This window comes from Bicyclus anynana, chromosome 11, assembly GCF_947172395.1.
Source record: "Bicyclus anynana chromosome 11, ilBicAnyn1.1, whole genome shotgun sequence".
NCBI lineage: Eukaryota > Metazoa > Arthropoda > Insecta > Lepidoptera > Nymphalidae > Bicyclus > Bicyclus anynana.
The window spans coordinates 2522135-2547791 of NC_069093.1; the positions used below are offsets into that span (position 1 = coordinate 2522135).

The following is a 25657-nucleotide window of genomic DNA, read 5'->3' on the forward strand; positions in this document are numbered from 1 at the left end:
ACACTTTTTTGAAGTATAAGCAAATCTTGGACGTTAGTACGTCCCCAAAAGATTAAAGAAAGAGACGGCCGCGTGGCGCAGTGGGTAGTGACCCTGCTTTTTGCAACCACGGCTGTGGGTTCGATTCCCACAACTGGAAAATATTTGTGTGATGAGCATGAGTGTATATAAGTATTTATATGTAGTATATAATTGTATATTAATACTATAATATCAACTATCTTAGCACCCATAACACAAGCTACTCTGTATGCTTACTTTGGGGCTAGAAAGTGATGTGTATTGTTTAAGTATATTTATAATAATAATAAAAAAAGATTACCCCATTTCTTAACCACGCGTACCCATAGGCATAAACCGTGCACCGTTCACCATTTGTGACACGTGATATTTAATTTCTTAAAATGCACACAACCGACAAACGTTACTATACGTTCCCTTTTAAGATAACGTAGTATAGTAACGGATGTTTTAGTTTAGGTATTTCAGTTATAACGATACCTACTTGATATCGTTCCGATGCCCGCCGTTAACTTCTCAACCCTACTGATTGTCTTTGATTCATAGTCGGCCATTATTGTTGTGTAAAAAAGTCATCTAAGTAAATTTCGAGTATATATGGGAAACTGAAATAGACAATTAGACCACAGATTAATAAAGCGAAAAGGCCACAGATCTGAGTTACACTTACAGACATAGATTTACAACTATATCGTCTTACATTCTCAAAAGGGCTAGAACTCAGATTTATAAAGCCAGATTCTAGAAAAAATATTATCTGTTTTATTTGATTCTGTGAATCTGTGGTCAATAATTATTTGCAATTTTTGAGAGACTGCGCTTCAGCGCTTCATAGTTCTAATTAAACTTTTTGTGATATTGATTTGAAATAATATCCTAGAAGAAAGAAATTACTTCAAGATGGTTCTTGAAAGTACAATGATTTGTGTAGACAACAGTGATTATATGAGAAATGGGGATTTCCTTCCTACAAGGCTGCAGGCTCAGCAAGATGCAGTAAATTTGGTATGTCATTCTAAAACACGGTCAAATCCTGAGAATAATGTTGGTTTACTAACTTTGGCGAATGTGGAGGTGTTAGCAACATTAACCAGCGATGTCGGTCGAATACTGTCCAAGCTACACAGAATCCAGCCAAATGGAGATATAAACATATTGACCGGAATAAGAATCGCGCACTTGGCTCTGAAACATCGTCAGGGGAAGAATCACAAAATGAGAATTGTAGTATTCGTTGGTTCGCCGATGAATACAGACGAGAAGGAGCTCGTCAAACTTGCTAAAAGGCTGAAAAAGGAGAAGGTGAATTGCGATGTCGTCTCGTTCGGTGAAGACTCCGAGAATAATCCTCTGCTAACGTCTTTCGTAAACACGCTGAATGGCAAAGATAACACAAGCGGTGGCAGCCATCTCGTGTCTGTTCCGGCTGGCGGCTGCGTTGTTTTGTCCGAAGCCTTGATATCCAGCCCAGTCATCGGAGGCGACGGTGCTGGCCCATCTGGGTCCGGCTTGTCGCCGTTTGAATTTGGCGTTGATCCTAATGAGGATCCCGAACTCGCTCTCGCTCTACGAGTGTCTATGGAGGAACAAAGGCAGCGTCAAGAAGAGGAGTCTCGTCGCCAGCAGACCACTGGTGAGGCCGAGCCTGGTAAAACTGCAGAAACTCCGAATACTGGCATGGAGAGAGCTTTAGCTATGTCACTGGGCCGGGAAGCAATGGAGCTGTCTGAAGAGGAACAGATAGCTCTGGCTATGCAGATGAGCATGCAACAAGATACGCCGCAAGCTGAAGAGAGTATGGATGTGTCAGAGGAATATGCCGAAGTCATGAATGACCCAGCCTTCCTTCAGAGTGTTTTGGAAAACCTCCCTGGTGTGGATCCGCAGAGCGAGGCCATCCGCAATGCCATGTCCACCATTAAGAAGGACAAAGACGAGAAAGATGATAGGGACCAGAAAGACAAGGATAAGGATGGAAAAGGCTCAGGCTCATCTAAAGAAAATTGAAGATAAGTTTTCAATTTTATTATTTATGTTTAAATGCTCGTAAATTCTGTATGTTATATAAAACATTTACTGTCAATAAATTCATATGAGAAATATTGTTCTGTTCACATGTTATTTTATCTCCATGATATCCAATTCAGGCCCTCTATTCTTTCATATTCTGCAATAAAACGCAAAACAATCACATTTAAAAAAATATATTTAATTTTCAAAACTCAGAACACAATCCATTATATAAAATTTTTACATACTTGAGTCATTCCAAAATTTTTTGGTCTTGAATTTTTTCATAGATTCCATTAATTGACTTCTCCTTTTACTCTCACTCAATGGATTTGGTTTAGACACTGCCTGGACCTGCTGAGCTTCTAAAACCATTAAAATTGTATACATATATGGTATTCTAAGCCAAAATCAATGTGAATTGTTTATCAACAAATTTCATACTTAATTTATTTAAAATTATTTATTGTTCAGTACTTCAACAATCATTAGTTATTACTTAAATAAGCCTGTGTTATGGGTTGCCAGCCACTTGTATGAATCAAATCCAATGTGGTGGATGCAGAAAGCAGGGTCACTACCCACTATGCCACTGTTTTCTTAAAATGATACAATATATACATTCAAACTATATTTAATTGTTATAAGCTTATTAATCAATTTTATTGTCATTACAAAGTTAGTAGGTTTTAGAGTTTATTGAGAACAGACAGAAAAATGCTGCCGCTAACTTTTATTGTTATAATATTACATATAGGACTTGCTTACAACTCATTGGATGTCTACCCTCATGTATTGTTGTTGTATACCTTGAGATTGTTGAGTATTCACATTTTTGTTTGTATTGTTTAACAGCAAAAATGAACTCTTTATGTCTTCTAATTGTGGCTTGAAACTTTTGTTACTCTTAATAATTGCTGTAACAACATTAATTATGGAGAAAACATACTTTACATTATTATGATTCCAGAAGTATTGTTATTATGATTTTTAGAAGTAATCTTTTTTTTAGTAAGCTCATACCTGCAACCAGTGGCGTAGCTAGGTAACCAAGGGCCCTGGCCCCTGGTGCAAATTGGAAAAATGGGGCCCTACTACTATTTAAACTGGCTAGGTTTTATCAAGTACATGCATTAATTTTATATACAAATACATAAAAATGCTAAGCTACTTTATTATCAGCTCTTTTCGTTTTCAATTTTCGAAGTTTCGAAGTTAAGTTCGATCGCGATTTTCTGGTAAGGGTTCGAAGGCGCTTGAGCTTGGGGCCCCGTGGCAATGCACTGCCTTGCTCCTGGGTAGCTACGCCATTGGCCGTGACTTTGTCTCTGTAAAATTAAGTTTTCCAGAAATCCATGTCTATTTCAAATCTCAGCCAAATCCATTTAGTAGTTTTCGCGTGAAACAGTAACAAATATTCATACCATCCATAACAAACATCACAGCCATCAGCTTTGCACAAAACTCGCGGGAATCATTAATCCAAATTCGGATCAGTTAGTCGTCGTAGCGACGTGAAAGAGTAACAAACATTCGTAACCACCAGTTTTTCGTAAAGCTTGCAAAACTATGTATTTTCTCGGGATGAAAGTAGCTGTATCTGTTAATCCAGGATATTGTCTATCTTCGTTTTAAATTTCAGCCAAATCGATTCAGTAGTTGCGACGTTAAAGAGTAACTATTTTTATAAACTGCTAAAACTGGTAGCCTATGTGTTAATCCAATCCAAGCTATAATCTAACTCACACCTAATTCATCTTAGTAGTCGCGATTTGAGAGAGTAACGAACATTTATACCAACATTACCATCACTTTTTCGCGATTTAAAGTAGCCAAACATCCATACAAACTTTCGCGTTTAAAATATTAGTAAGAGTAGGATAGGATTCAATTATAATAAAATAATTTAAACATACATTTTCTATTGTTGCATGGAGAAGGCATTTTATTTGATCTGCAACAATTGTCAGGCTTCTTAAGCGACCTATTTAAACTGCCAGGATAATGTGTTGGCGTTGGCTTTGGAATGGCTGAAACAATCACAGCTTTACAAACATAATTGTATAAAATTAAAACAGGACTTCAATCTTGAAAGTTCAGAAATACTGAAATAGAAAAACAGCTGAATCCTTAGTTTTTTGTTTCGTGTTGCATGATCATGACTAATCGTACGGAATCCATACTAATATTAAAAACATACGAAAGTAAGTCTATCTATATACCTGTCTGTCTTACCATTTAATTGTTCAACTGCTAAACTGATTTGGATGAAATTTGGTATATAGATAAATTGGATCTTAGAGCAGAAGATAAGGCACTCTATATCCTGAGTAAATCTACGGTTCCCGTGGTATTTGTAATTTTTATTTTGAAGAAATTAAATAATTATGTAATAGGTGCAATCCAAAATAAAGGCAAAGTTTGTGATGTGGTACGGGGTAATGTCTGGATTCACTTAACCGATTTTGAATAATCTTTTGCAAATAGAAACCCACATTATTGGCAATCAATTTTGTCGGCAATTTTTCTAAAAAAATGTATTTTATTATATGCCATCAGACCTACCTGATTATGAACGTATACTTAAACCTTAAACCAGTCTATGCTACCTGAATTCCAACTTTTAACATCTCTGCAATAAGCTGTAGTTGCTGTTACCGGTGTCGTGAGACTTCTCATTTCTGGAAATGTAAGCTTTGTTCTAATTTTCGATATTAGGTAAATAAATTGCCACATAACCGAGGCTGATTAATTAGGTACCTTGAGGACTTTTTTCTACCAGTCTCCTTTGTGGACTCATTTGTTTTTGAGGTGGTTGCGGTCTTATTGCTAAGTAACAAAAGAAAACTATTAACAAGGTAATTATTAAAATGAACAGTTTTGCAATTTGCCTTTAAGGCCTGACAATGTGTCGCGCGATGCTTGTACTTTTTCCTTTACTTACAGGTCAACAAAGTCTCATTTCAACTCCCAAAAGTGGAGTAACATTGCACCACATAGTTTCATCAGGTTTTATTGTGTATCAGACTTTCAAGTAGTAGTAAGAACTTTTTGCCATGAAGTTCGCCCGGGAAATTATTATCCCCATTCTTATTTCAGTCACAAAGCTGCATGACTCCATTAGTCATAAGGCTTAATACCTCTGGTTTATAGGACCAGTGCAGCAGTTTAGACGAGAATGATGTGATCCTTGTATGAGTGTTACAATATAATTACAAGATTAGAAAAACAAATAGCAACTATTGTAAAAAATGTTTTCAGTCAATGCTTGTTAGATTCAAATAAATCAAATGTGTGTGTTTATAACCTTATTCCTAACACACCTATGATCTTGTATTTTATTTAAAATTTGAGTTATTTCTTGAAAATAATCAAGTTGGTCCTTCGAGCCGAACTGTGGACCTATACATATGATATTATATCGTTTTGTGATATTTAATGCAAGTACTTCGTATCGTTAGTGTACAATTATATCTTCTTACATTTGGAGACGGGAACGCTTCTCAAGTTCAAAATTGTTCCATCTGTTTTTGTATCGAAACCGGCGACAATGCCGCGAGCATTATCTCTAGACCCGGATGCGGCCCTAGTAGCTGTCCAGAATAAACAACCAACTGCGATTATTGTAATTAGCAATTGCCACTGCAAATACGAGAGGCATGTGGCACATTGGTAGATCCTCCAAAACATTAAGTGGTAGAGGGCACTGGTCGCAAAGTCTAGAATGGGGACGATAACTGAAACGAAATTTAGACATTGTGCATAACAAACTTAACTTGCGATGTTTTAACTCTGCGGATAATAATTCAAAAATATTGATCCGTGACATGATGCACGGAAGGCTAATAAAATATACGTTTAAATTCGCGAAGACTGTGTTCAGATATGAGTCCAATTAATAAACAAAAATAGTCCATATTGAATACTCCTTACTTAATTGTGACGGTATTGACGTTTACATAATATCTGAAAAATAATTTATTGCGAAGAAAAATGGGACATGTATCGAGAATATCAGGCACTGATTCGAGCAGGCAAGTAGTACCTATACAGTCACCTAAGGGGTGGTTGTGGGTCTGCTAAATACCAACTAACTGCATAAGACTTTTTTGATGGTCGCGCAAGCATTAGTAGGTATCACGGTAATGAACTGTTGACACGGAAGTAACTGCTACGTTTACAACACCGACGCAACGTCGCCTGTCTATCGGTCTTTATTACCGGATATACTTACCCCATCCCCATTTTACCATAGAACAGGAAGTCTCGAGACGCCGTGAAAATGGCATTTCTTTGTTGACGTCCAGTCTACCCGCACGAAACGTTTTGCGTCAACGTTCTACCTAATTAGAACTGCTAAGATGTGGAACGCCTTGCGGTATCTGTTTTTCATGTCACGTAGGTACCTACATTGCGTGCACCTTCAAGGCAGGACTGAATAGACGCGCGCTTTATCTTAGACCTCATTATTGCTTCCATCAGGCATGATTTTAGTCAAGCGTAAGCGCAACAAAAAAAGCAAAATGCAAGGCAATACTCACGTAGTTTAGGTCTGCTGTCTTCTCTACTGCACTTACTAGCCGTGTTGGGAGATGTAGTATGTTGCTGTTTTGCTTAAAAAATGTAAAATATTTATTAACGACTACTTAACCAACGCCCGCGTAGTTCCCGTTCCCATGAGAATAAAGATAAAATATAGCCTATAACAGTCACAAATAACGTAGCTTTCTAGTGGTAAAATAATTTTTAAAATCGGTTCAGTATCAGTAGTTCCCGAGATTAACTCCTTTAATACTCGTATACATGAAAATATTTTTAGTGGAATATTTCACTATGGTAATCTACTATATTATTATTCTGACGGTAGCAGTATCAGTCACGTCAAAATCGCCCGCAGGCCGTAAGGCCTCCTGAGCCGTGAGGCCCCATGCAGTGCGAGGCCGTGGGCGCGGGCACTTTTCGCCCACGCCTAGCTACGCCACTGTCTTATCTAGTAATTAAACAATAATTCTATAACACTGAATTTTTATCATTTTATCTCCCTAAGATGATTTAATAGGTAGGTAGATACTAGATAGATTTATAATTTATGAAATAATGTTACTTTATTTACCTGTCCAAGTTGTAATAATGGGTGACTGAAATTTCCTTGCAGGTGAAGGTGAGTTTCGTACTACTGCAACTTTTAGGATAAAAAAACAATTATAGCTTGGCAAGTTCGTTGATGACACTCCCATGATATGCGGGCGACGGGGGAAAGACGAAGGGTGTGAAATCGTGCGTGCGGGGAAGTGAGGTGCATTAGTCGTGGTTTTTGATTCATCGCTACACGCCCTCCGGCCCGCGCGGCCCATCGGGAGTGTAACGAACGAACTTGCCAAGCTATCGTCACATTCAGGCATAGGTAGTAGTGATGTGCCAGATATCCGTATCAGTGCAGTCCGTTATGTTTTAACGGATTTTCTTTTTAACCAAACACAAAGATTATTGCCTAGTGTGACACTTACGTTTTTTCATTAATACTTTAGCTAATGAACAAGTATAAACGTTTTATTAATTTATTTTTTTTAATTATCCGGTACATCACTACCATGTACTTATAGGTAGGTAAGTAGATATATCATTGATATTAAGCTCTGATTTAGTAACTTAGTCTAGAATAGGACTAGGTATTCACACTGAACATGAATATATCGCAGGCTATAAAAAGCACTACAGCATGATTTCTATTTTGCACAAATGATGCATTAAAATCACATTTTTCAATGCAAACGATCCCAAGGTTGTTATAAAAAATAAAATACCTGAGCTTTTTGAACGTTCCCCACTTCTAACGGGCGTTCGTTTATTAAGTGGATTCGCTTTACCGTGACCAGTGTCTGAAGAACCTAGGTCAGAAAGGTATCTATTTAAACGATACTTGCTTCAATTCAAATCTATCCATCCATCGGTCACTCTTCTGAACACTCCCGTTTATTAACTACAAACGACACGCACCAGCTCCGCACAGTTGCTATTTAGATACTAATCTATCTATACTTATAATAAATCTGTAGAGAGGTCAATTCTGTACATGAAATATATATCCAAAATAACTATCAGGGGGTGATTAGTGGTCGATACTGATGCCAAAAATGCAATCAGTAAAATTTTTGTCTGTCTGTCTGTCTGTATGTTCTTTATAGAAACAAAAACTACTCGACAGATTTTAACAAATCTTGGTACAATTATTCTTCATACTTCTGGGCAGGTTAAAGTATACTTTTTATCACGCTACCGTCAATAGGAGCAGAGCAGTGAAAGGAAATGTTGAGAAAACGGGAGAAGTTACTCCATTTTTAAGCTTCCGTCGCCGTCGCATGGTCCCTACCATAGGGGTACAGTAAGGATAGGGTAGGGTTAGGGTAGTGGTAGGGTAAGGATAGGGTAGTGGTAGGGGTAGGGTAGTAGTAGGGTTTCACGCAGACGAAGTCGCGGGCGTCCGCTAGTGTCTAATATTATGACTACGCCTCCGCTCCGTTTTTTAAATCTCTGATACATTTTTTGTATGTGTGTGTATACTTGTATACATATAAAACTTTCTCTTCCATCGGTCTATCTATTGCTGAAAACTGCATTTATATCCGTTGAACAGTTCAAAAGATCTATGCGAACATAGAACGGAAGCAGAATCTTCTCTTAGAATGTTACCAATCAAAGCCCCCTCTAAAGAAACCCAATGTGAAGACTGGTTATGACAATAGTCATATATCATAGGTATATTACCTACCTATAAAAAGATACTTCATGACTCAGCAAACACAATAGATTTATGACAAAAATTCACAAACCTATAGAAGCAGCAAGTGGACGTTTTAGGCCGCCTTTTGAATTTTTATTGTTGACAAGAACGTGGGCGGTCACGTCGGGAAGACATTTTGCAGTAGTTGAATTTAGTGTTTTGGAGCGAGCTGAAAATTTATTAATATGAGTTGGTAGGTAAAAAAGTAAAACTTTGCAGTTAGCTATACGTGCTAACACAACATCGTGTGTAATGATACTTAACGCATAGACAAATGGAAAGTATAGGTGGTATTTCATTTAAAATAACTACATTTCTCTACATCATTACATCTACAAAGGGGCATGCATATCGGCACCCTTGCGAGCTGAAAAGTTTTTGAACACTAGCAGAACCTCGCGGTTTCACCCGCGTAGTTCCCATTCCCGTATATTGGGGCAAAATATAGCCTATGTTACTCGATGATAACGCAGCTTTATATTAGTTACGGAATTTTTTTAATCGGTCTAGTAGTTTTTAAGCTTATACATTACATACAAAAATACAAATCTTTCCTCTATAATATTAGTGTAGAAGTGTTGATGTAAGCTACAATGATAATGTCGAAGTAGATAAAAGTATTTACTGTCAACGACACAACTTCTAGTCGGCAATGAGTTTGTCCTCTGCGTAAGCCGCTTCCCAAGATCTGATGATTCGCTTGATGAACGAGCTGGAGAGAGTAATATTTTAACTATTTTAGATAAAATATATTCTGCATAACTTTAAGGCATTTCACAAATAATTATATAGTATGAAGCTTTATAGTCAACGGAACAGGTATGGGTCAATTGATTTACAGTGAAAAACTGGCTGGCTTTATATATTTAATTAGATAAATACACTGTATGCATACAAATAAATGCAAAGTATAGTGGTGTAACGTGCATTAATCTAGACTTAGATGGTGGTAACAGCAAGGTACCGTTCTTTCAGTACCTGTTTTAAAAAAAAAATAACTAAGCCAAAACCGCCGAAGCCGCCGCAAAGGCACGCGAGGCCTTGGGCGGGGCCCATTTTGCCCAAACCTAACTACGCCCCTGACAAACAAAAATAACTAAAAAATAACTTACGCGTTCTAGTTTGACGAGATCTGTCAAGCGATTGTGATGCACTGCCGCTTTTTGGTGATTCTAGAAATATTATTTATCTTAAATTCTAATTTATAGCTACCAGAATCAAGAATTTTCGTAAATAAAAAAGTTGATCGTCTCATCGAGATGAAGCTACTCCCGAAAAATTTAGTTGATAGTAATCAGTTGTACAAAAATTTCTACGGATCCCTGACTATATATAATACAAACCTAGAAAATCTTACAGTGGAATTCAAAGACCATGTGGGAGTGCCCCCAGGGGATCGTTCAGCCGCTGAGTGTCGAATTATCAGTGGAATTCATAGACGTTGAGGAGGCGCTTCCAGGAGATCGTTCGTCAGCTGACTGTCGAATTTAAACTCCTATGCGTTAGAGAATTCGACACTCAACGTGTGAATGGTCCCCTGTGGGTGCCCCTGCAACGTCTATCAATTCCACTGTTAGTAAAAATCGTGTTACAACTTACTTGAGGAAGTTCGCTTAGTACTTTTATTGGATGAACAGGATTTGCTGCGGCACTCCGACCTCTTGTGGTCGGCGCTGCTTCTTTCATATCTTAAATCTACAAAGGTTTTTCTACATAAACGACAAGGTCAATCTTGACTACTAGAATTTGACTACTGAAAGTATAGTCCTTTCCGAGCTAATGTCATAATAGCGCTCATTGTCATTTCGTAATGACGGTCCTATTGTCATATGTGTAAGGCGCTATCAATTTTAGTCGCGGGACTTCTTTCAGGAAATGGACTCTAGTGACTGAAATAGTCAAATTTAAAAAATATTGGACCGCACTCCCAAAATTATAATGCAACTATTAGAATAACTCAGTTTGATACTTGCTATGATTTTTTTACATAGGTTGTTGTTTGTGCGATTTTTGCGTAGTCCTTAGATTTTTTTAAATTTGCCGGCCGATTTCAGTCTCTACTTTCAGGTGCAGTTTCTACCTTGAGCAGGTGTGACCTTTAACTTTCCCAACTTCGAGATTATAATTTTTACTGTCAATTTCTCAGAAGAAAAACTCAATATTTAATAGCCCTTACCAGGACCAAGAGTCCAAGGCTTAATAATCCGAAATAACATAGGCCAACGAGGCACTACCGTTAAATAGGGAACGAATTATTCATTTAGAAACTTTAAGCCTACTTTAAATAAAATAATCTAGGAATTTGAACATACTTATTATATATGGCAGATACGTTAATCGAATCAGTAGTGAAATATTGTAACGGTCAAATTCACATTGTTATAGTGGCGACCAAAGCTAAAACTAAGCAAAACGTTTCCAGCACATGTGATATGCAGGTATTTACGGAAAACATTTGATTTACAAAAAAAATTGTCATGAAAAATTAACGTTTTTTTTTTGTATGCCAACACTAGGTATAATAGTAGAAAAATTGTTTGAACTAACTGGATGTGTAACTGTTTCTATAGCCGCAATTGCTAAGTCCTTTGGCCATAGACACCGGAGTATGGCAAGATGGCGATCGCTTTCTTAATGTCAGTGCTAAAATTGTATACTTTACATTAAAAATATGATCATCTACTCGTAGAAGGAGAGCCTGCAATAGGCAAACAAACCTCATTTTATGAAAGCTATCTTAGGATCTTGGTCCTATCAATATCAGGGCCTCTACAGGGCCAGACTTCTTTTATTTATTCTTTACAATTTAGCCCTTGACTACAATCTCACCTGATGGTAAGTGATGTTTCAATCTAAGATGGAAGCGGGCTAACTTGTAAGAAGGAGGATGAAAAACCTTTCCGTTTCTACACATCGTAACGGAACGTTAAATCGCTTGGCGATATGCCTTTGCCGGTAGGGTGGTACACCGTAGAAATGGGTGCGAAAGAATTACCACCAAAATCTCTCTATAACATGCAGACTAGCGTCTCTAGAACTGCAGCAAGTTTTGTATTAGTAACTGTAAAACTGTTACTGTAAAATACTAAAAATTTAGGAAAATACTTACTAAGATTATTCATAAGAAGAATAAGAAGAATCGTTAATAAGGTAATTACGAAAACTACAGTTTCAAAACTAAATTTTTAATTACATAACTTTAGTATAGTTACAATAATAAGCTAATCATGTGTAATTTTAATTGATATATGAATCACGAATATATTCATACAGTTACGAAATTAACTGCAAAATTTAAATGAATCAATGTGTATGAAGTAAAAATACCAAATAAATTAACTTTTTAATACTTAAATAATAACGTAACATTATTCTACCTACTTGATACTTAAACTAAGTACATGATGTAACCTAAACAGATGTTTTTTGAAAAACATTAACGAAAACCACTTTTGTATTAAAACAAAAAACTAAACTGAAAACTAAAAAGCAATATAACACAGTTTTGTGAACAATCGATAAACGATTACATTAAAACATTACGGCAAAACTAAATACGCAAGTGTGACGTCACTATCTAACACAGTTATCTGTTATATTTTGTCTATGTTTTCCTTTTGAATCTGTTGCATTTGCATCTGTAAAAATTGCGTCATCATTTTTTCCAGTGACAGTTGAATTACTATCTGTGGTGTGTTGTAAATCAGTGGTTATGTTATCTGTGTTGTCTATGTTCATGTTATTATCTGTGGTATGGTTCTGAATGCTACCGGAAGAGGGCATGGTTGGGGAAGCTGTCCGTTGCTTCTGACGCGCCCTGTTTTGCGCCTTTAGTTCCATTTCGACGCAATGTTCCGCGAACATCAGCTGCAACGGTGCGTACATGTGAGGGAGGAGTTCTAAGTCGCTCGTTGTAATCTGAAATAGGAATTTAAAATTTGGTTGGTTTTAACGACCAATGACGAAACTCATTCTATTTGCTCAACGGTAAAGGTCGGACTTTGCAACGAGAGGTCGTGGTTCGCCGCCTACTAGAGGCTATTACCGTACCCATTCCTAAACAGAGTATTTTCTGACCAGTTGGAGGGGGAATTAACGGGCCGTGCGAAATCTAGAGTATCCGACTGTTCCTCAGTTGTACGTCAGTTGTAGTGTGTAATACTGGTTTTTGGTTGATGATTTTAAAAATAATAATGAACGCTTTTCGAACATTTCACAAACAGATCCGTAAATCAAAAAATAATGTAAACATACCCACAATATTCTTTAATGATTCATCAAATGATATAATGAAACAGACAGACAGACACGGAGAAGCTATAAAGGTTTTTTGTATGACGTTACGGGTATTATTTTGTGATAGAGGAAACACCTCGACCAGGTCGGACTTGGGACCTTGACACTCACCTCCCCTGCCCGACATGTTCTCCATGCCCACATTAAACAATTTACGACCAATAATTACAATAAAACATTATAGCACAAATTCACCAACGCAACTAGCAGCGTGACGGCGTGCACGCTGCCTAACAAACAACTAAGCTAAAGTCATTAAATACCCTCTTATTTATATCATTACTGTTGCAACAATTCTGTACAAATAATAATATAAATAATGAATGTTAATACAACGCATTAAACCTCGTAACACTTGTTAACTACGGAACCTTAAAAAGATATACCACACACCTGCATGTTGTCCAAGGCGATCCCGACGCTATTGTCGTTGAGTATGTGCGTTGAGGCGCGTACCGTTGACTGAAATGCGTCAGCACCGTGTACTTGACGTTCATGCGCTTCCCACTTTTCTACCTTTCTAGTAGTAATAGTCTCCGAGCTAAACTTCGGAAGGACAGACAGACATGACGAAACTAAAGGTTCCTTGTTGACTATACGGAACCCTAAAACACTATGTAACACACACCTGCATGTTGTCAAAGGCGATCCCGACGCTATTGTCGTTGAGTATGTGCGCGTTGAGGCGCGGCAGGCGCGCGTACCGCTGGCTGAAGTGCGTCAGCACCGTGTACTGCGCGCCCATGCGCTTGCCCACGTCGATGGCCTGCGACGTGGTCGAGTGCATCTTGATGCGCGCCTCGTCGGACAACTCGTCCTCCATTGTCGCTTCGTGGATTAGAAGCGTTGAGTCTTTACCTGGAATTTTATAAAAAAAACATCATCAGCTTTTGTATTTCGGTTTTTTTTTATTATCTACAAGTTAGATCTTGATTATGATAAATCTTTAAAAAAAAAGTTTGTTCAACAACAAAAGCTTTGTTGGTGTTTTGTTGTATCAGACACTGCATTAATAAATCATAATTTGTAATTCCATTCGTTTATTCTGTGAACTCCAGTAGATATAGTTGTCAGTCAATCGATATGATTATATTACGTAATATTCAGCAATTATTGAAATAATATTCTATTTCATAAAAAAAGAACACCTAAACAAATCATTGAATCATGAAGAAATCTTCTGAATTAAACCAAGTTCCTCCTGCAGCAAGTTCTATATTAGAAAAGGTAGTTAGGTACCGAAAGCTGTCCTACACAATGATAATTTTATACTAAAGATCTGTTACGTCCCCACAAAATACTCTCTCCATCACACTATGGAGGCACTCGTACAGTATATCCAAGGACGACTAAGAAAATCATCTCGGTGTACGGTGGCGATCAGACTTCATGTGTGATATCAAACAACACGTCGAAGTGATCACGTTGCTTGGTATACTAAATCTGATATGGACGACGCGTTTAGGCTGGGGCCAGTAATTTTCCTTTTCTTCAATTTACTCTCTCCATCTCCATTCTATCACAGAACAGCGAAGATGTAGAATACCCTTCCGGCTTATGTGTTTGTAAACACTTACCATTTGTACCCTTCAAGGCAAAAGTTAGTAGGCATCTTCAAGGCAAGCGCGCTCCAACCTAAACTTCTGTATTGCCTTCCATTAGGCCAGATTGTAGTCAATGCTCAAGTCTTCTTCTTCTTCCTTTGTCGCAACAACCTTTTGTGGCTCTCGGCCTCCTTAACCAATTTTCTTGTATGTTCTTATTATTGTGGTCAACATTGGTCAACATCTTATTCCATGCTGAATGCTTAGTCTAACATGGTTTACTTAACAAGTATTTAGTATTGAGAAGTATTATGTACATAGCGCAAGTGTATTCTGAATAAAAAAAAATTTCTTCACTCACCAATCTTAACAAGCTCGTCGCAAGGTATGGTGTCACCAGAGTACGTGACCTTGTAGGACTGGTTCACGTCTATCGCCACCCCGAAGGCGTTGGGGCAGTGTGACACGAGGCACGTCTTGATGTCTTGCACGCCCATGCTGGCCAGCACTGCTGACGTCAGCTCCGGGTTTGGGTTGTCGAAGTTTGACGCGAGCTGCAAAATAAGAATCATTTAAGCCCAGACTCAGACCGATTACTTATTATTAGACCTGCCTCGCTATAGATGACACTCCCATGATATGCGGGCGACGGGGGGATAGGACTGCGTGGGGTATGTAGTCCCCCCTCCCAGCCCGCGCGAACTATTGGGAGTGTTACGAACGAATTTGCCAAGCTATAGAGGTAAAAATATTATCATGATCAAATGTGTTCTTTATAATGACCAGACCAAAGCTTTAACTCCTGCTCCACGAGACATGGAAGCATAGAACTGTAACTTCACATCTCTGGCCGAGAATTTCTAGGAACAAAGAAAACCTCAATACTTACTACTACAAGCCTGATGCAGAACCTATTGAGCTGTACCTAAATGGGCTAGTTACTAAACTAAATACATTAAATTAGTTATTGTTATATACTTTTTGTATATTTGTTATAAATTAAATTACTTATATACTTATACTTTTTGTAGATTAGATTAGAATATATTACATAACGTTGTAGCTAAGAAACTAATGACATTACATATACTCTGAAAAAAAATTGTGAATGTTGTGAAAATCTTTTAAATAGTTAAGCATTGATATAACCTAAAATTGTAATTAAATGTAAGCATGATTTTAATGTATTAACGGTAGATTTTCCTAAATAAATAAATAAATAAATAAAGGGTTAGTTCTTGGACTTACCAAACTCTGATTAGGTATAAGTGTGAAGTCGTCTCGGATGGGCTCAAACTGGTGGTCATATATGGACAGCCACGTGACTATCTGCCCCGGAGCCAGCAGGTACACAGGCTTCATTGGCTTGTTTGACTCCAACTCTTCAAACGCCTGCCGTCGAGCTTGCAGTACTCCGATCAAACCTGCGCGTTAATGTTACCTCATCATTATCAACCCATATTCAGCTCACTGCTGAGCTCGAGTCTCCTTTTAGAATGAGAGGGGTTAGGCCAATAGTCCACTACGCTGGCCCAATGTGGATTGGCAGACTTCACACACGCATAGAACTGAGACAATTCTATGGTATGCAGGTTTCTTCACGGTGTTTTCCTTCACAGTTTGAGACACGTGATATTTAATTTCTTAAAATGCACACAACTGAAAAGTTGGAGGTCGGAATCGGAGGCAGAGGCAGAGGTCCTATCCACTGGACTATCACGGCTTGTAATGTTACCTAATACTAATAAATAATAAACAATACATAAGATATAGTGAGTCGTGATAGCTCAGTGGATATCTGCCGATATCAAAGTCTTTGCCGGTAGGGTGGTAACTTTGACGGCCTCCGTGGCGCAGTGGTATGCGTGGTGGATTGACAAAACGGAGGTCCTGGATTCGATCCCCGGCTGGGTCGATTGAGATTTTCTTCCAGGTCTGGCTGGTCGGCCGTGGCTAGTTACCACCCAACCGACAAAGAGGTATCGCGAAGCGATTTAGCGTTCCGTTATGATGTCGTGTAGAAACCGAAAAGGGGTGTATATTTTCATCCTCCTCCCAACAAGTTAGCCCGCTTCCATCTTAAACTGCATCATCACTTACCATCAGGTGACATTGTAGTCAAGGGCTTACTTGTAAATTATAAAAAAAAAAAAAACTAACCAGGGCCGCAGCCTCCCACCAGCCAGACCTGGACCAATTAATGATAGTATATAAATTAAATAATACAAACCAATATGGTGGTCGGCATGGAGATGCGATATGTAGATAGCTTTCAGCTTCCTCAGGAAGTGGTTGACTTGCTTGGTGCCGTAGAAGCGTACCAGCTGCCCGAACGTGCCCTCGCCACAGTCCAGCAGGATGGACCGGTGCTCACTGGAGATACATTCATGGATCAGTACAATATTACTTTTAAGATACAATATTAGTTTAAAAATAAAGATACATACTCGACATGTACAACAATAACGCTAGTGTTCCTCGTCTTGCTGGGTATGCAGGACCCGGTCCCCAGGAACACAAGTTAAAGTCAGTCTCGTTTAATGGATAAAGGTACATACTCGACATGTATCACAATGGCGCTAGTGTTCCTCATCTTGCTGGGTATGCAAGACCCAGTCCACAGAACACAAGTTAAAGTCAATCTTGTTTAATGGACAAAAGTACATACTCGACATGTATCACAATGGCGCTAGTGTTCCTTCTGGGTATGCAGGACCTGGTACCCAGGAACACAAGTAAAGTTTAATAAATAAAGGTACGTACTCGACATGTACACCAGCGGCCTAGTGTTCTTTGTCTTGGTGGGTATGCAGGACCCGGTGCCCAGGAAAACAAGTTAAAGTCAGTCTAGTTTAATGGATAAAGGTACATACTCGACATGTATCACAATGGCGCTAGTGTTCCTCGTCTTGCTGGGTATGCAGGACCCGGTTCCCAGGAACACCACCCGAGGATACTCCTCCGAGTTGCTCTTAGCGTAACGCGCGCTGTCCGCGAGGCTGCGGAACTTCTCCAAGCTGGCTACAAACCCATCCGCGCCCATTGTCTCTTGGATGTAGTCTTGTATGTGGAGCTTCGGCTCGGACGACCTGTGTACAATTAAACATCGTTACTACTCTACTACTCAACTATACTATAGCCGAATCCAGCAAATACCGTTTACTAACAAACCGTTGCTTAGCAACCAAAGACAGGCAGGTGTTGACTACCTATTGGTCTCTGTTAAAATATTATTAACATTGTGTACCTACTGGAAATTACTTAAAAATACTTGAAATTAATAAATGTGAGGGTTTTCAATTATATATTTGTATATATCTATACTAATATTATAAAGAGAAAAGATTTGATTGTTTGTATGTAATGCATAGGCTCCAGAAGTACAGAAGCAATTTGAAAATTCGTTCACTGTTAAGAAGATACAGATAGAGGTGTATAAGTAGAATAAGACAGGGATTGAGTCAAAAGTCAGCCATTGATTACATAGGTACGTTTCGTTCTACGACACCAGCGTTGAATAAAACTTTTTAATTTAGTAAGGTATAACCAATATAATACGTCATCAACCCATATTCACGTCATCAACCCATATTCGGCTCACTGCTGAGCTCGAGTCTCCTCTCAGAATGAGAGGGGCTAGGCCAATAGCACGCTGCTCCAATGCGGATTGGCAGACTTAACACACATAGAGAATTAAGAAAATTCTCTGTTATATAAGTTTCGTCACGATGTTTTAATTCACCATTTGAGACACGTGATATTTAATTTCTTAAAATGCACACAAGTGAAAAGTTGGAAGTGCATGCCCCAGACAGGATTGGAACCTACACCTTCCGGAATCGGAGGCAAAGGTCATAATTATCCACTGGGCTATCACGGCTACAACCCTACTGTAATTAAATTAATGCGTAGCGCGAAATCTATAAAATGTACATCAATTAATAGACGTTGGGATCCCAAGGTGCTGCAATGGCGATCCCGTACTAGAAAATGAAAGAAAGAAAGAAAATATCTTTATTGCTACGTTGGTGATGTGTTGGTCGACTCCCCAGGACTGACGACATCAAGCGAGTCGCAGGGATTCGATGGATGCAGGCGGCTCAGTATCGTAATGTTTGGAAGTCCCTACAAAAGGCCTATGTCCTGCAGTGGACGTCCATCGACTGACATGATGAACAGATCTTACCTATCAAGTTCCTTCTTCGGTCGCAAATGGAAGGTAGTGAGAGTTCGCGCCGACACCAGCTCGAGTTTGTCCCCGTCGCTCAGCGCCGCGTCTCCGCCGCTCGCGCCCTCCATCCTAATGAGATTCTGGAACTGTGCCACCGCGATCTATAAAACACGTTGCCTGTCGCCACACCCAGTGTATACGAACCCAGCAATAACCAGTAGCAAGCCAAGCATACGTTGCCATATCCAGGATCCGACAAGTCAAGCATATGCAGCATGTGACAAACCAAGTCAGGATGTGTTGACATATTTAATATGCAAGAAAACAAGTCAAGCATGCATTGTTATATCCAACATGAGACAGACAGGATGTGTTGAATTATTTAGCGAACCACCACAAGCTGGAAGCAAGTTAACATATCATATTTGACAAATTGATTCTCATTCACAAATTCTAACACTTCGAAAACTAAAAAAATATATGGGAATGACAGAACCGATTGATAACTTGATCACGTGACCTGTTGATAAGGAATGTCATTCCCCCATGCATTTTATAATTTTTGAACTGTAAGAGGCATGCTACAGGGATACAGGTCCAGATGTCGTATTTCCTGATTCTTCATCATCATCTCCTTACCCTTATCCCACTTAAGTGGGGTCGGAAAAATATGTCAATCTTTTCCATTCGTATTCTCTATTACTCGTCAACTCATCATCCACTCCTTTTACACACATGTCCTCTTTCACACAATCCAACCATCTCTTCTTTGGCCTTCCTCTCCTCTTATGACCTTCCACTTGCACATTCAACATTTTTCTAGTAATATGACTTTCCTCTCTACGCATTACATGTCCATACCAAGCTAACCTTCTACTCCTCAATTTTTCTGTCACTGACGCCACCTTCAGACTTCCTCTTATATATTTCCTGATTCTTATAAACAGATATTTTTAAAACTATCCTCCCGGCCCACGCAGACCATCGGGAGTGTTACGAACGAATTTGCCCAGCTATAGCTTACAGGCAAATCCAATACTGGCGTTATCAGTTACCTTATTCTTGAGCTCCTCCAACGCCTTCAGCCGCTCGGGCGAGTCGGCGTGTGGCGCCGCGCCCGGCGTCCACAGCGCGGGCACGCTCGCGTCGCGCAGCAGCGGGAACATGTCCGCGTGCAGCAGGTGCAGCCGGTGCTGCGTGCGGTGCACCGCCTCCGAGCCCAGGCACGAGTTCTGGCTGTTCATCGCCACGTGCCGCGGCGTCGGCCCGAACTTGGCCATGAACGCGCGATAGCTGCAGAATGGGGACGATGACTAGGTATGACGAATGGTTTTTGACGGCCTCCGTGGCGCAGTGGTATGCGCGGTGGATTTATAAAACGGAGGTTCTGGGTTCGATCCCCGGCTGGGACGACTGAGATTTTCTTAATTGGTCCAGGTCTCGCTGGAAGACGTACCGCCAAGCGATTTAGCGTTCCGGTACGATGCCGTGTAGAATCCGAAAGGGGTGTGGAATTTCATCCTCCTCCTAACAAGTTAGCCCGCTTCCATCTTACGCCAACGCACCCCCTGCACCATAGGTAAAGACGCCTCTGGACAGACAGACAGACAGACATACATACAGACAGACAGACAGACACATACATACATACAGACACGTCAAACATACAACACCCCTCTGTTTGTGTGGGGGGTTAATAAAGCAGCAACTTACGTCGGATGGCTGACAATGTGCGGCGGTGTGTAGTGCACTATGACAGTAGGGATGTTCTCGCGCGGGTTCTTGCCGTCGTCGAAATGCGCAGAGAACTCCGCCTCGTTGAAGTTCGTTAGGTCTTGCACTTCGAGCACTGCAAACAATTGAGACTGTTTTTTTCGTATTCCTGACAGCAAACCATTTCATTTGATATCCATATCATGGGGGTGAATTTCAAACAACCACCGCCACTTTGGGGAGGCCGCTATATTGGATTTGTAATGATGTTTCATAGCTAGTCATGTTTTGTCATAAGAACTCAGAGCGTGTGCAAAATTCCATCCTAGTCGAAGACCGGGAAGTGGGTAAAATTAAGTTTCCAAGATTTGATTTTCTTACATAGTTACAAGTGAAGCCAATATAAAGAGTGTAAAAAAGAAAATTAAGAGAGATACAAAGGAATACTCATAATCATTAGCCTTAAACAAATTTAATGTTCAAGTACAGGCCTCTCTCAGTACAGGAGACTCTCTCGAGAGAAGTTCGGAGAGAAAGAGAGAGATTAAAGACTTAAGAATTGTAGAGTTGTTTGACCTTGATGTTTTATCAACTCTTTAGTGGTGAATGTACCTTGTGGCAAATAGATTCCATTCCCACCTGGATGGAATTCAACAACCACTTGATATTTATTTAATTGCCACAACTAAATTGGTTCTTCCAGGCACATTCAAATTGTGGAACCAATTTCCATCTGTATTGTTTCCATACATACAATTATTTATGGGAAGGATAAACATGGTGGTTTGGTGCTGCAATTGACCATGGGCTTAGTAATCACTACACGTCAAGTGACCAGCATTCACAGCGTCTAAGGGATTGTCTCTTACCAATAAATACAGGGCCAGGGTCATCTGGAGTTTTCACATCTTTGGATAGAACAATTTTTCCATCTGGCAACAGCACATCATGGCCGCTTTTCAGCTGCCCCAACAAAGGGCCTGGCTTCACACCAAACTCCACACATTTCTCCAGGTCTAGTGTACCTAAGCGCTTCTGAAAACAATAAAAAAAAAGATTTTTTTTTATTTATAAAACAACTATCAGCATATTTTAAAATAGCGAAAGAATTAGAATCACAGATATTAGGTTTTTATTCATTTCATCATTTTAATTTTGTATTTTCTTCATTGTGTTTCAATAATAGTTATTATTACTTTAAATGACATGAAGTTTCTCTTATAGATTATGCATGGTTTATCTTGATGTATATACTTGATGTAGGACTACAACTATAATGATCCTACAACAAGGTTTCTACAAAATGCTAATTGTTCTAATTATTGTAATATTATGATATACTTTCTCAGTAATATAGTAAGGCGAAAACTATTTTATTTTTTGTCATCTTTTTACATGTTTTGTGCAAATAAACGATTGGATTTGATTTGGTTTAAAATATTGATTTTTTTAATTGATTAACAACAGCTTGCATGAGGATATATCTTTTACTTAGTCGCCCTAATATTGGATAAATTATTTTTTTACAAGAAATGATTTTAGATAAATACCACAAGAAACAGTTTTTCAGAAGAAAATAAAAACGAATAATCTACCTACTGAGAATTTTTTGAAGATTCATTGTTTTCAGACAGTGATCAGCTTATATACAGATACTGAGCAGTTTGAATATAATTCTGATTTTCGCTTTATGCTTTAGTAGAAACATTTTTTGTATTTCTGAAGTTTGTTTTTAATTTTATTGTATTACCTTCAAAATGCAGATGTAAGCAACAGTTGAGCAGTTCTGTTTTTGAAGTTCTTCCAGAACCTTCTCTGTCTTTTTCTTTAAGTAAGCTGAAAGTAAAACAAATTGTGTCTAAATATCAATTTCATAATACCGATATACTTAATACTAGCTGACGCCGCGCGGTTTCACTCGCATGGTTTCCGTTCCCGTAGGAATACGGGGATGATATATATCAATCCTCAATAAATGGGCTATCTAACACTGAAAGAATTTTTCAAATCGGACCAGTAGTTCCTGAGATTAGCGCGTTCAATCAAACAAACAAACAAACAAACAAACTCTTCAGCTTGATAATATTAGTATAGATAACAAGAGGTAAAATTTGCGATATATGAGGTGAAATATAAGGTTGTAGGGGTAATATCTGGGTCTTAAGTTCCGATTTTGTTAAATTTTTCTAATAGATATTGATAGGGATTAAAACGCGAGTGAAATCGTCAGCTAGTAGACCTGAACTTGAGTTACCTGAACTAACAGTAACAGGATCAATTTTTTATTGTCATGTTGGTACAATACATGTAAAATAACAATCAAAACCAGCAAATACCTTTATCACAATTATTAGGTTTTGGTTTCGGCTTTACTTGGTTATTCCTATGATCTGGTGCACGCCCAGTCTCTTTTTTGTAATAGTCTGTGTCGTCGTGTATGAACTCTTCAAACTCTACTGGTGTCTTCTCTTCAAGCTTTTGCTTCTTTGCTGGCTTGGGCTCAGTCGACAGGATGTTGTCTTGAGCTCCACTAGGACAGAAGTCTTATTATCAATACAACTATCAATTATGATAAAAATAAAATTGAAGTATCTGTCTGTGATTACTAAATAACTGTGTTTTCTCAAGTTCTTGTTGTTATTTACTGATCTGATCTCCCATAGACAAGGAAAAAAGAAATGAATTAAATTTAAATGATAACTACTCATTTAAATTGAATTAGTTAAAAAAGTTTATTTTAGTTTCTCAGTGTTGGAAAGTAAAATTTTTACTTACATAAGGACATATTTGACAGTCATCACACTGTCCTCATAATCCTTGGAACTGTTGCACTTTGCCATCACAACATTCATGTCTTTCATTATAACAAACCTTCTGGTTGCATTGTATAATTCATCCTGAAACAATTTTACATTCACTATATTAAAGGATACCTAATATGATAAACATTATAATAATATATAATCATACAGGATGTCATTATTTCAACATCAAGTTGATATCAGAAATCAATAAAGACCAGTACTTGGTACATAAGACAATCCTTTGTTTTAATCCTACCTTGTTAGGAAATCCACACCCTTTTCTACACTGCACCGGAATGCTAAATCGCATGGTGGTACGTCTTTGTCAGTAGGGTGGTAACTAGCTACGGCCGAAGCCTCCCACCAGTCAGACCTGGACCAATTAAGAAAACCTCAATCTGCCCAGCAGTCAAGTATAGATATATCTATATTTTCAGTGTCACACCATTTCCTCATATTTTGAATTTTATTACAACTCCCCCAAACGCAACCTATCAGATCATCTAGTTAATACTAAAAACCAAAATCATTTATGTATTAGTTTTATTTACATAACCTGCTACCTACCAAACCTTCTGGTCCATGCAGTGTAATCTTCGGTACACCAACATCTTGCAGTGTCAGTGAGAGACCTGGTAGACCACCAAGATTCCTCCAGGTCTTATTAGTGATGAAGATGTGATCAAGTCTGGACAATTTCACTTTGTGTTCATGTGCCAGCCTCTGAGTACCTTCTCCACAGTTGAACAGGTATCTATAAGTTCATAAAACATTTTTTTTTCAAATTAATAACTGTAAGAAATATATTAAACTTAGTTTTACAATTAATTCATCACACTAATGTTATAAAGGCGAAAGTTTGTGTGTGTATGTTTGTTCCTCCTTTACGCTGTGGCTACTGAAGCAATTTGGCTGAAATTTGAAATGGAAATGGATTTTACTTAAATATATAAAGTAAACCTTAGATAAAATTTTCATATTGACAAACATAACATATTTATTATCTATAGCCCAAACCAGAATAAATAAAAACCTACATGCAGTCAGGTAAAAATAGTACTTGTTTCTTCTATTTGTATAATGTGTTGCAATAAAAAAGTAATTATTATTGCAACTCGGATATACCGCCATTCGTCGGTCGCCAGAGCCTCGTCGGTACATCTGCAGGGTGCACCACGAGCAGGTGAGGTTGACAATTGGGGAGACAGACTGGTACTAGCCTCCCCCTTACACCCTATACTTACTGACTTATATATATATATATATATAGTCAGGCTATAATAATAATTATAATAATTAATTTCAATTAATAATAATTCTAATTCTCACTCTATTTTCTATTTTTTTTTTCAAATATTATTTATAATGATGCAACTATGTTGCAATACACTTGGATCATCTCAAGTGGTTTATTTACCCAATAAAAATAATATTGCAACCTGGTTAAAATATATTTTTGCTTAGTAAATTGACTACCTCAATATTCCCTAGTATGTACTTGTCATCTGAAAAAAGCACTATTGTTAATATTTTGAAGTTCTTGTATGGTATGCTAAATTTATAGCTTCTATAAATTAAATGTACAATATGGCATGAATGTAGTCAAGCGAAAGCCTATCTAACATTAATAAAAGACTTACCTCTTTTGATCTGTGAATAGGTAAAGAGCGTTGGGTGCACCTCTTGCCCCAGAACCCAACACTTGCAAATACACAGTGCTGGGAGCATATTTCTCAGACTTTTTGGAAATGTGTTGACGTTGGCGTTGCGCCTCTGCTATCCTACTAGAGTTGGGCTTCGGCATGTTGGCTAAAAATTCCAACAGCTTCTTATTCTCTTTCGTGTAACAGCGTATGCTATTTATTCTAACTACTTTTCTAAACAGACTGTGTTTACCGTACATGTGTTTTGAGGTTATTGAAAATCGTGCGAAACTTTACGAGCATTACTTTTGTTATTCACTATAATATGTTATTGTTTCTTTACATTTTACATCATTTTTTACATTTTATTTCTTGGTATTATTGACACATTTTTAGATTTAGAACTTTCAATTTTATCGCAGCCGAATGTTTTCTTTTCTTGTTTTCTTCACTCTTCAGCTGACTTTGACATTGACGTTAGCTGACGTCTATGAAGGAATGTAATCATAGACAGAGAAAGCATGTAATAAAAAATTATAATACTTTTATAATAAAAATGTAAATAAAATAAATAAGTTGAATTATTTTTATTATCTTCATAAATTGTAATAGAATCGATTGATGCTCATGTAATATTTTTAATAAAATGGGAAAATGAAAAAAAATGGCAATAT

General features: G+C 38.2%; 3 protein-coding genes and 1 long non-coding RNA gene across 9 annotated transcripts; 1 reads left to right on the top strand and 3 right to left on the bottom strand.

Annotated features, from left to right (window-relative positions):
- Nucleotides 1-819: 819 nt before the first annotated feature.
- On the top strand, nucleotides 820-2123 carry LOC112049546 (26S proteasome non-ATPase regulatory subunit 4). The gene has a single exon (XM_024087478.2). It carries the CDS (start codon nucleotides 922-924, stop codon nucleotides 2026-2028), a length of 1107 nt encoding a protein of 368 aa, XP_023943246.1. The 5' UTR covers nucleotides 820-921; the 3' UTR covers nucleotides 2029-2123.
- Nucleotides 1962-6657, bottom strand: LOC112049541 (uncharacterized). 4 transcript variants are annotated; one of them, XR_008251205.1, is made up of 7 exons: nucleotides 5514-6327; nucleotides 4792-4860; nucleotides 4641-4712; nucleotides 3948-4061; nucleotides 2800-2948; nucleotides 2280-2396; nucleotides 1962-2188 (listed from the first exon to the last, which is right to left on the bottom strand). XR_008251205.1 is itself a non-coding variant. In XM_052884132.1 (7 exons), the coding sequence occupies exons 2-7, from the start codon at nucleotides 4829-4831 to the stop codon at nucleotides 2145-2147; spliced, it is 495 nt and encodes a 164-aa protein (XP_052740092.1). In that variant the 5' UTR covers nucleotides 4832-4860; nucleotides 6573-6657; the 3' UTR covers nucleotides 1962-2144. The 4 variants fall into 4 exon arrangements, 3 of the variants coding, with proteins under 3 accessions (XP_052740092.1, XP_052740090.1, XP_052740091.1); XM_052884132.1 differs by lacking the exon at nucleotides 5514-6327 and adding an exon at nucleotides 6573-6657 and having other exon boundaries at nucleotides 2841-2948; XM_052884130.1 differs by having other exon boundaries at nucleotides 2841-2948.
- Nucleotides 6658-8555: 1898 nt separating this feature from the next.
- LOC128198476 (uncharacterized) lies at nucleotides 8556-10085 on the bottom strand. The gene is made up of 3 exons (XR_008251206.1): nucleotides 9925-10085; nucleotides 9438-9524; nucleotides 8556-8981 (listed from the first exon to the last, which is right to left on the bottom strand). It is a non-coding gene; the product is annotated as an uncharacterized LOC128198476 (long non-coding RNA).
- A 2193-nt stretch (nucleotides 10086-12278) lies between these two features.
- LOC112049547 (ribonuclease Z, mitochondrial) lies at nucleotides 12279-25460 on the bottom strand. 3 transcript variants are annotated; one of them, XM_024087482.2, is made up of 16 exons: nucleotides 25242-25460; nucleotides 24981-25149; nucleotides 23908-24094; nucleotides 23312-23433; nucleotides 22873-23066; nucleotides 22287-22372; nucleotides 21406-21571; nucleotides 20537-20672; nucleotides 19879-20116; nucleotides 18839-18984; nucleotides 17526-17741; nucleotides 16883-17025; nucleotides 15901-16076; nucleotides 15014-15206; nucleotides 13737-13966; nucleotides 12279-12730 (listed from the first exon to the last, which is right to left on the bottom strand). In XM_024087482.2, exons 2-16 carry the CDS (start codon nucleotides 25142-25144, stop codon nucleotides 12386-12388), a joined length of 2742 nt encoding a protein of 913 aa, XP_023943250.2. In that variant the 5' UTR covers nucleotides 25145-25149; nucleotides 25242-25460; the 3' UTR covers nucleotides 12279-12385. The 3 variants fall into 3 exon arrangements, with proteins under 3 accessions (XP_023943250.2, XP_023943248.2, XP_023943247.2); XM_024087480.2 differs by having other exon boundaries at nucleotides 18839-18969; nucleotides 24981-25460; XM_024087479.2 differs by having other exon boundaries at nucleotides 24981-25460.
- Between the last annotated feature and the right edge of the window lie 197 nt (nucleotides 25461-25657).

What these genes read in the sequence shown, in the direction of transcription:
- LOC112049546 (XM_024087478.2), top strand. Translation starts at nt 922, where the DNA reads ATGGTTCTTGAAAGTACAATGATTTGTGTAGACAACAGTGATTATATG.
- LOC112049541 (XM_052884130.1), bottom strand. Translation starts at nt 5,721, where the DNA reads ATGTTTTGGAGGATCTACCAATGTGCCACATGCCTCTCGTATTTGCAG. An exon ending in TGTTAAAAGTTGGAATTCAG is followed by an intron (nt 4,062 to 4,640) that starts GTAGCATAGACT and finishes TGATTGTTTCAG; the next exon opens with CCATTCCAAAGCCAACGCCA. An exon ending in AAAATTTTGGAATGACTCAA is followed by an intron (nt 2,189 to 2,279) that starts GTATGTAAAAAT and finishes GTTTTATTGCAG; the next exon opens with AATATGAAAGAATAGAGGGC.
- LOC112049547 (XM_024087479.2), bottom strand. Translation starts at nt 25,243, where the DNA reads ATGTACGGTAAACACAGTCTGTTTAGAAAAGTAGTTAGAATAAATAGC. An exon ending in CTATTCACAGATCAAAAGAG is followed by an intron (nt 24,095 to 24,980) that starts GTAAGTCTTTTA and finishes ATGAACTTATAG; the next exon opens with ATACCTGTTCAACTGTGGAG. An exon ending in ACTGTCAAATATGTCCTTAT is followed by an intron (nt 23,067 to 23,311) that starts GTAAGTAAAAAT and finishes CTTCTGTCCTAG; the next exon opens with TGGAGCTCAAGACAACATCC.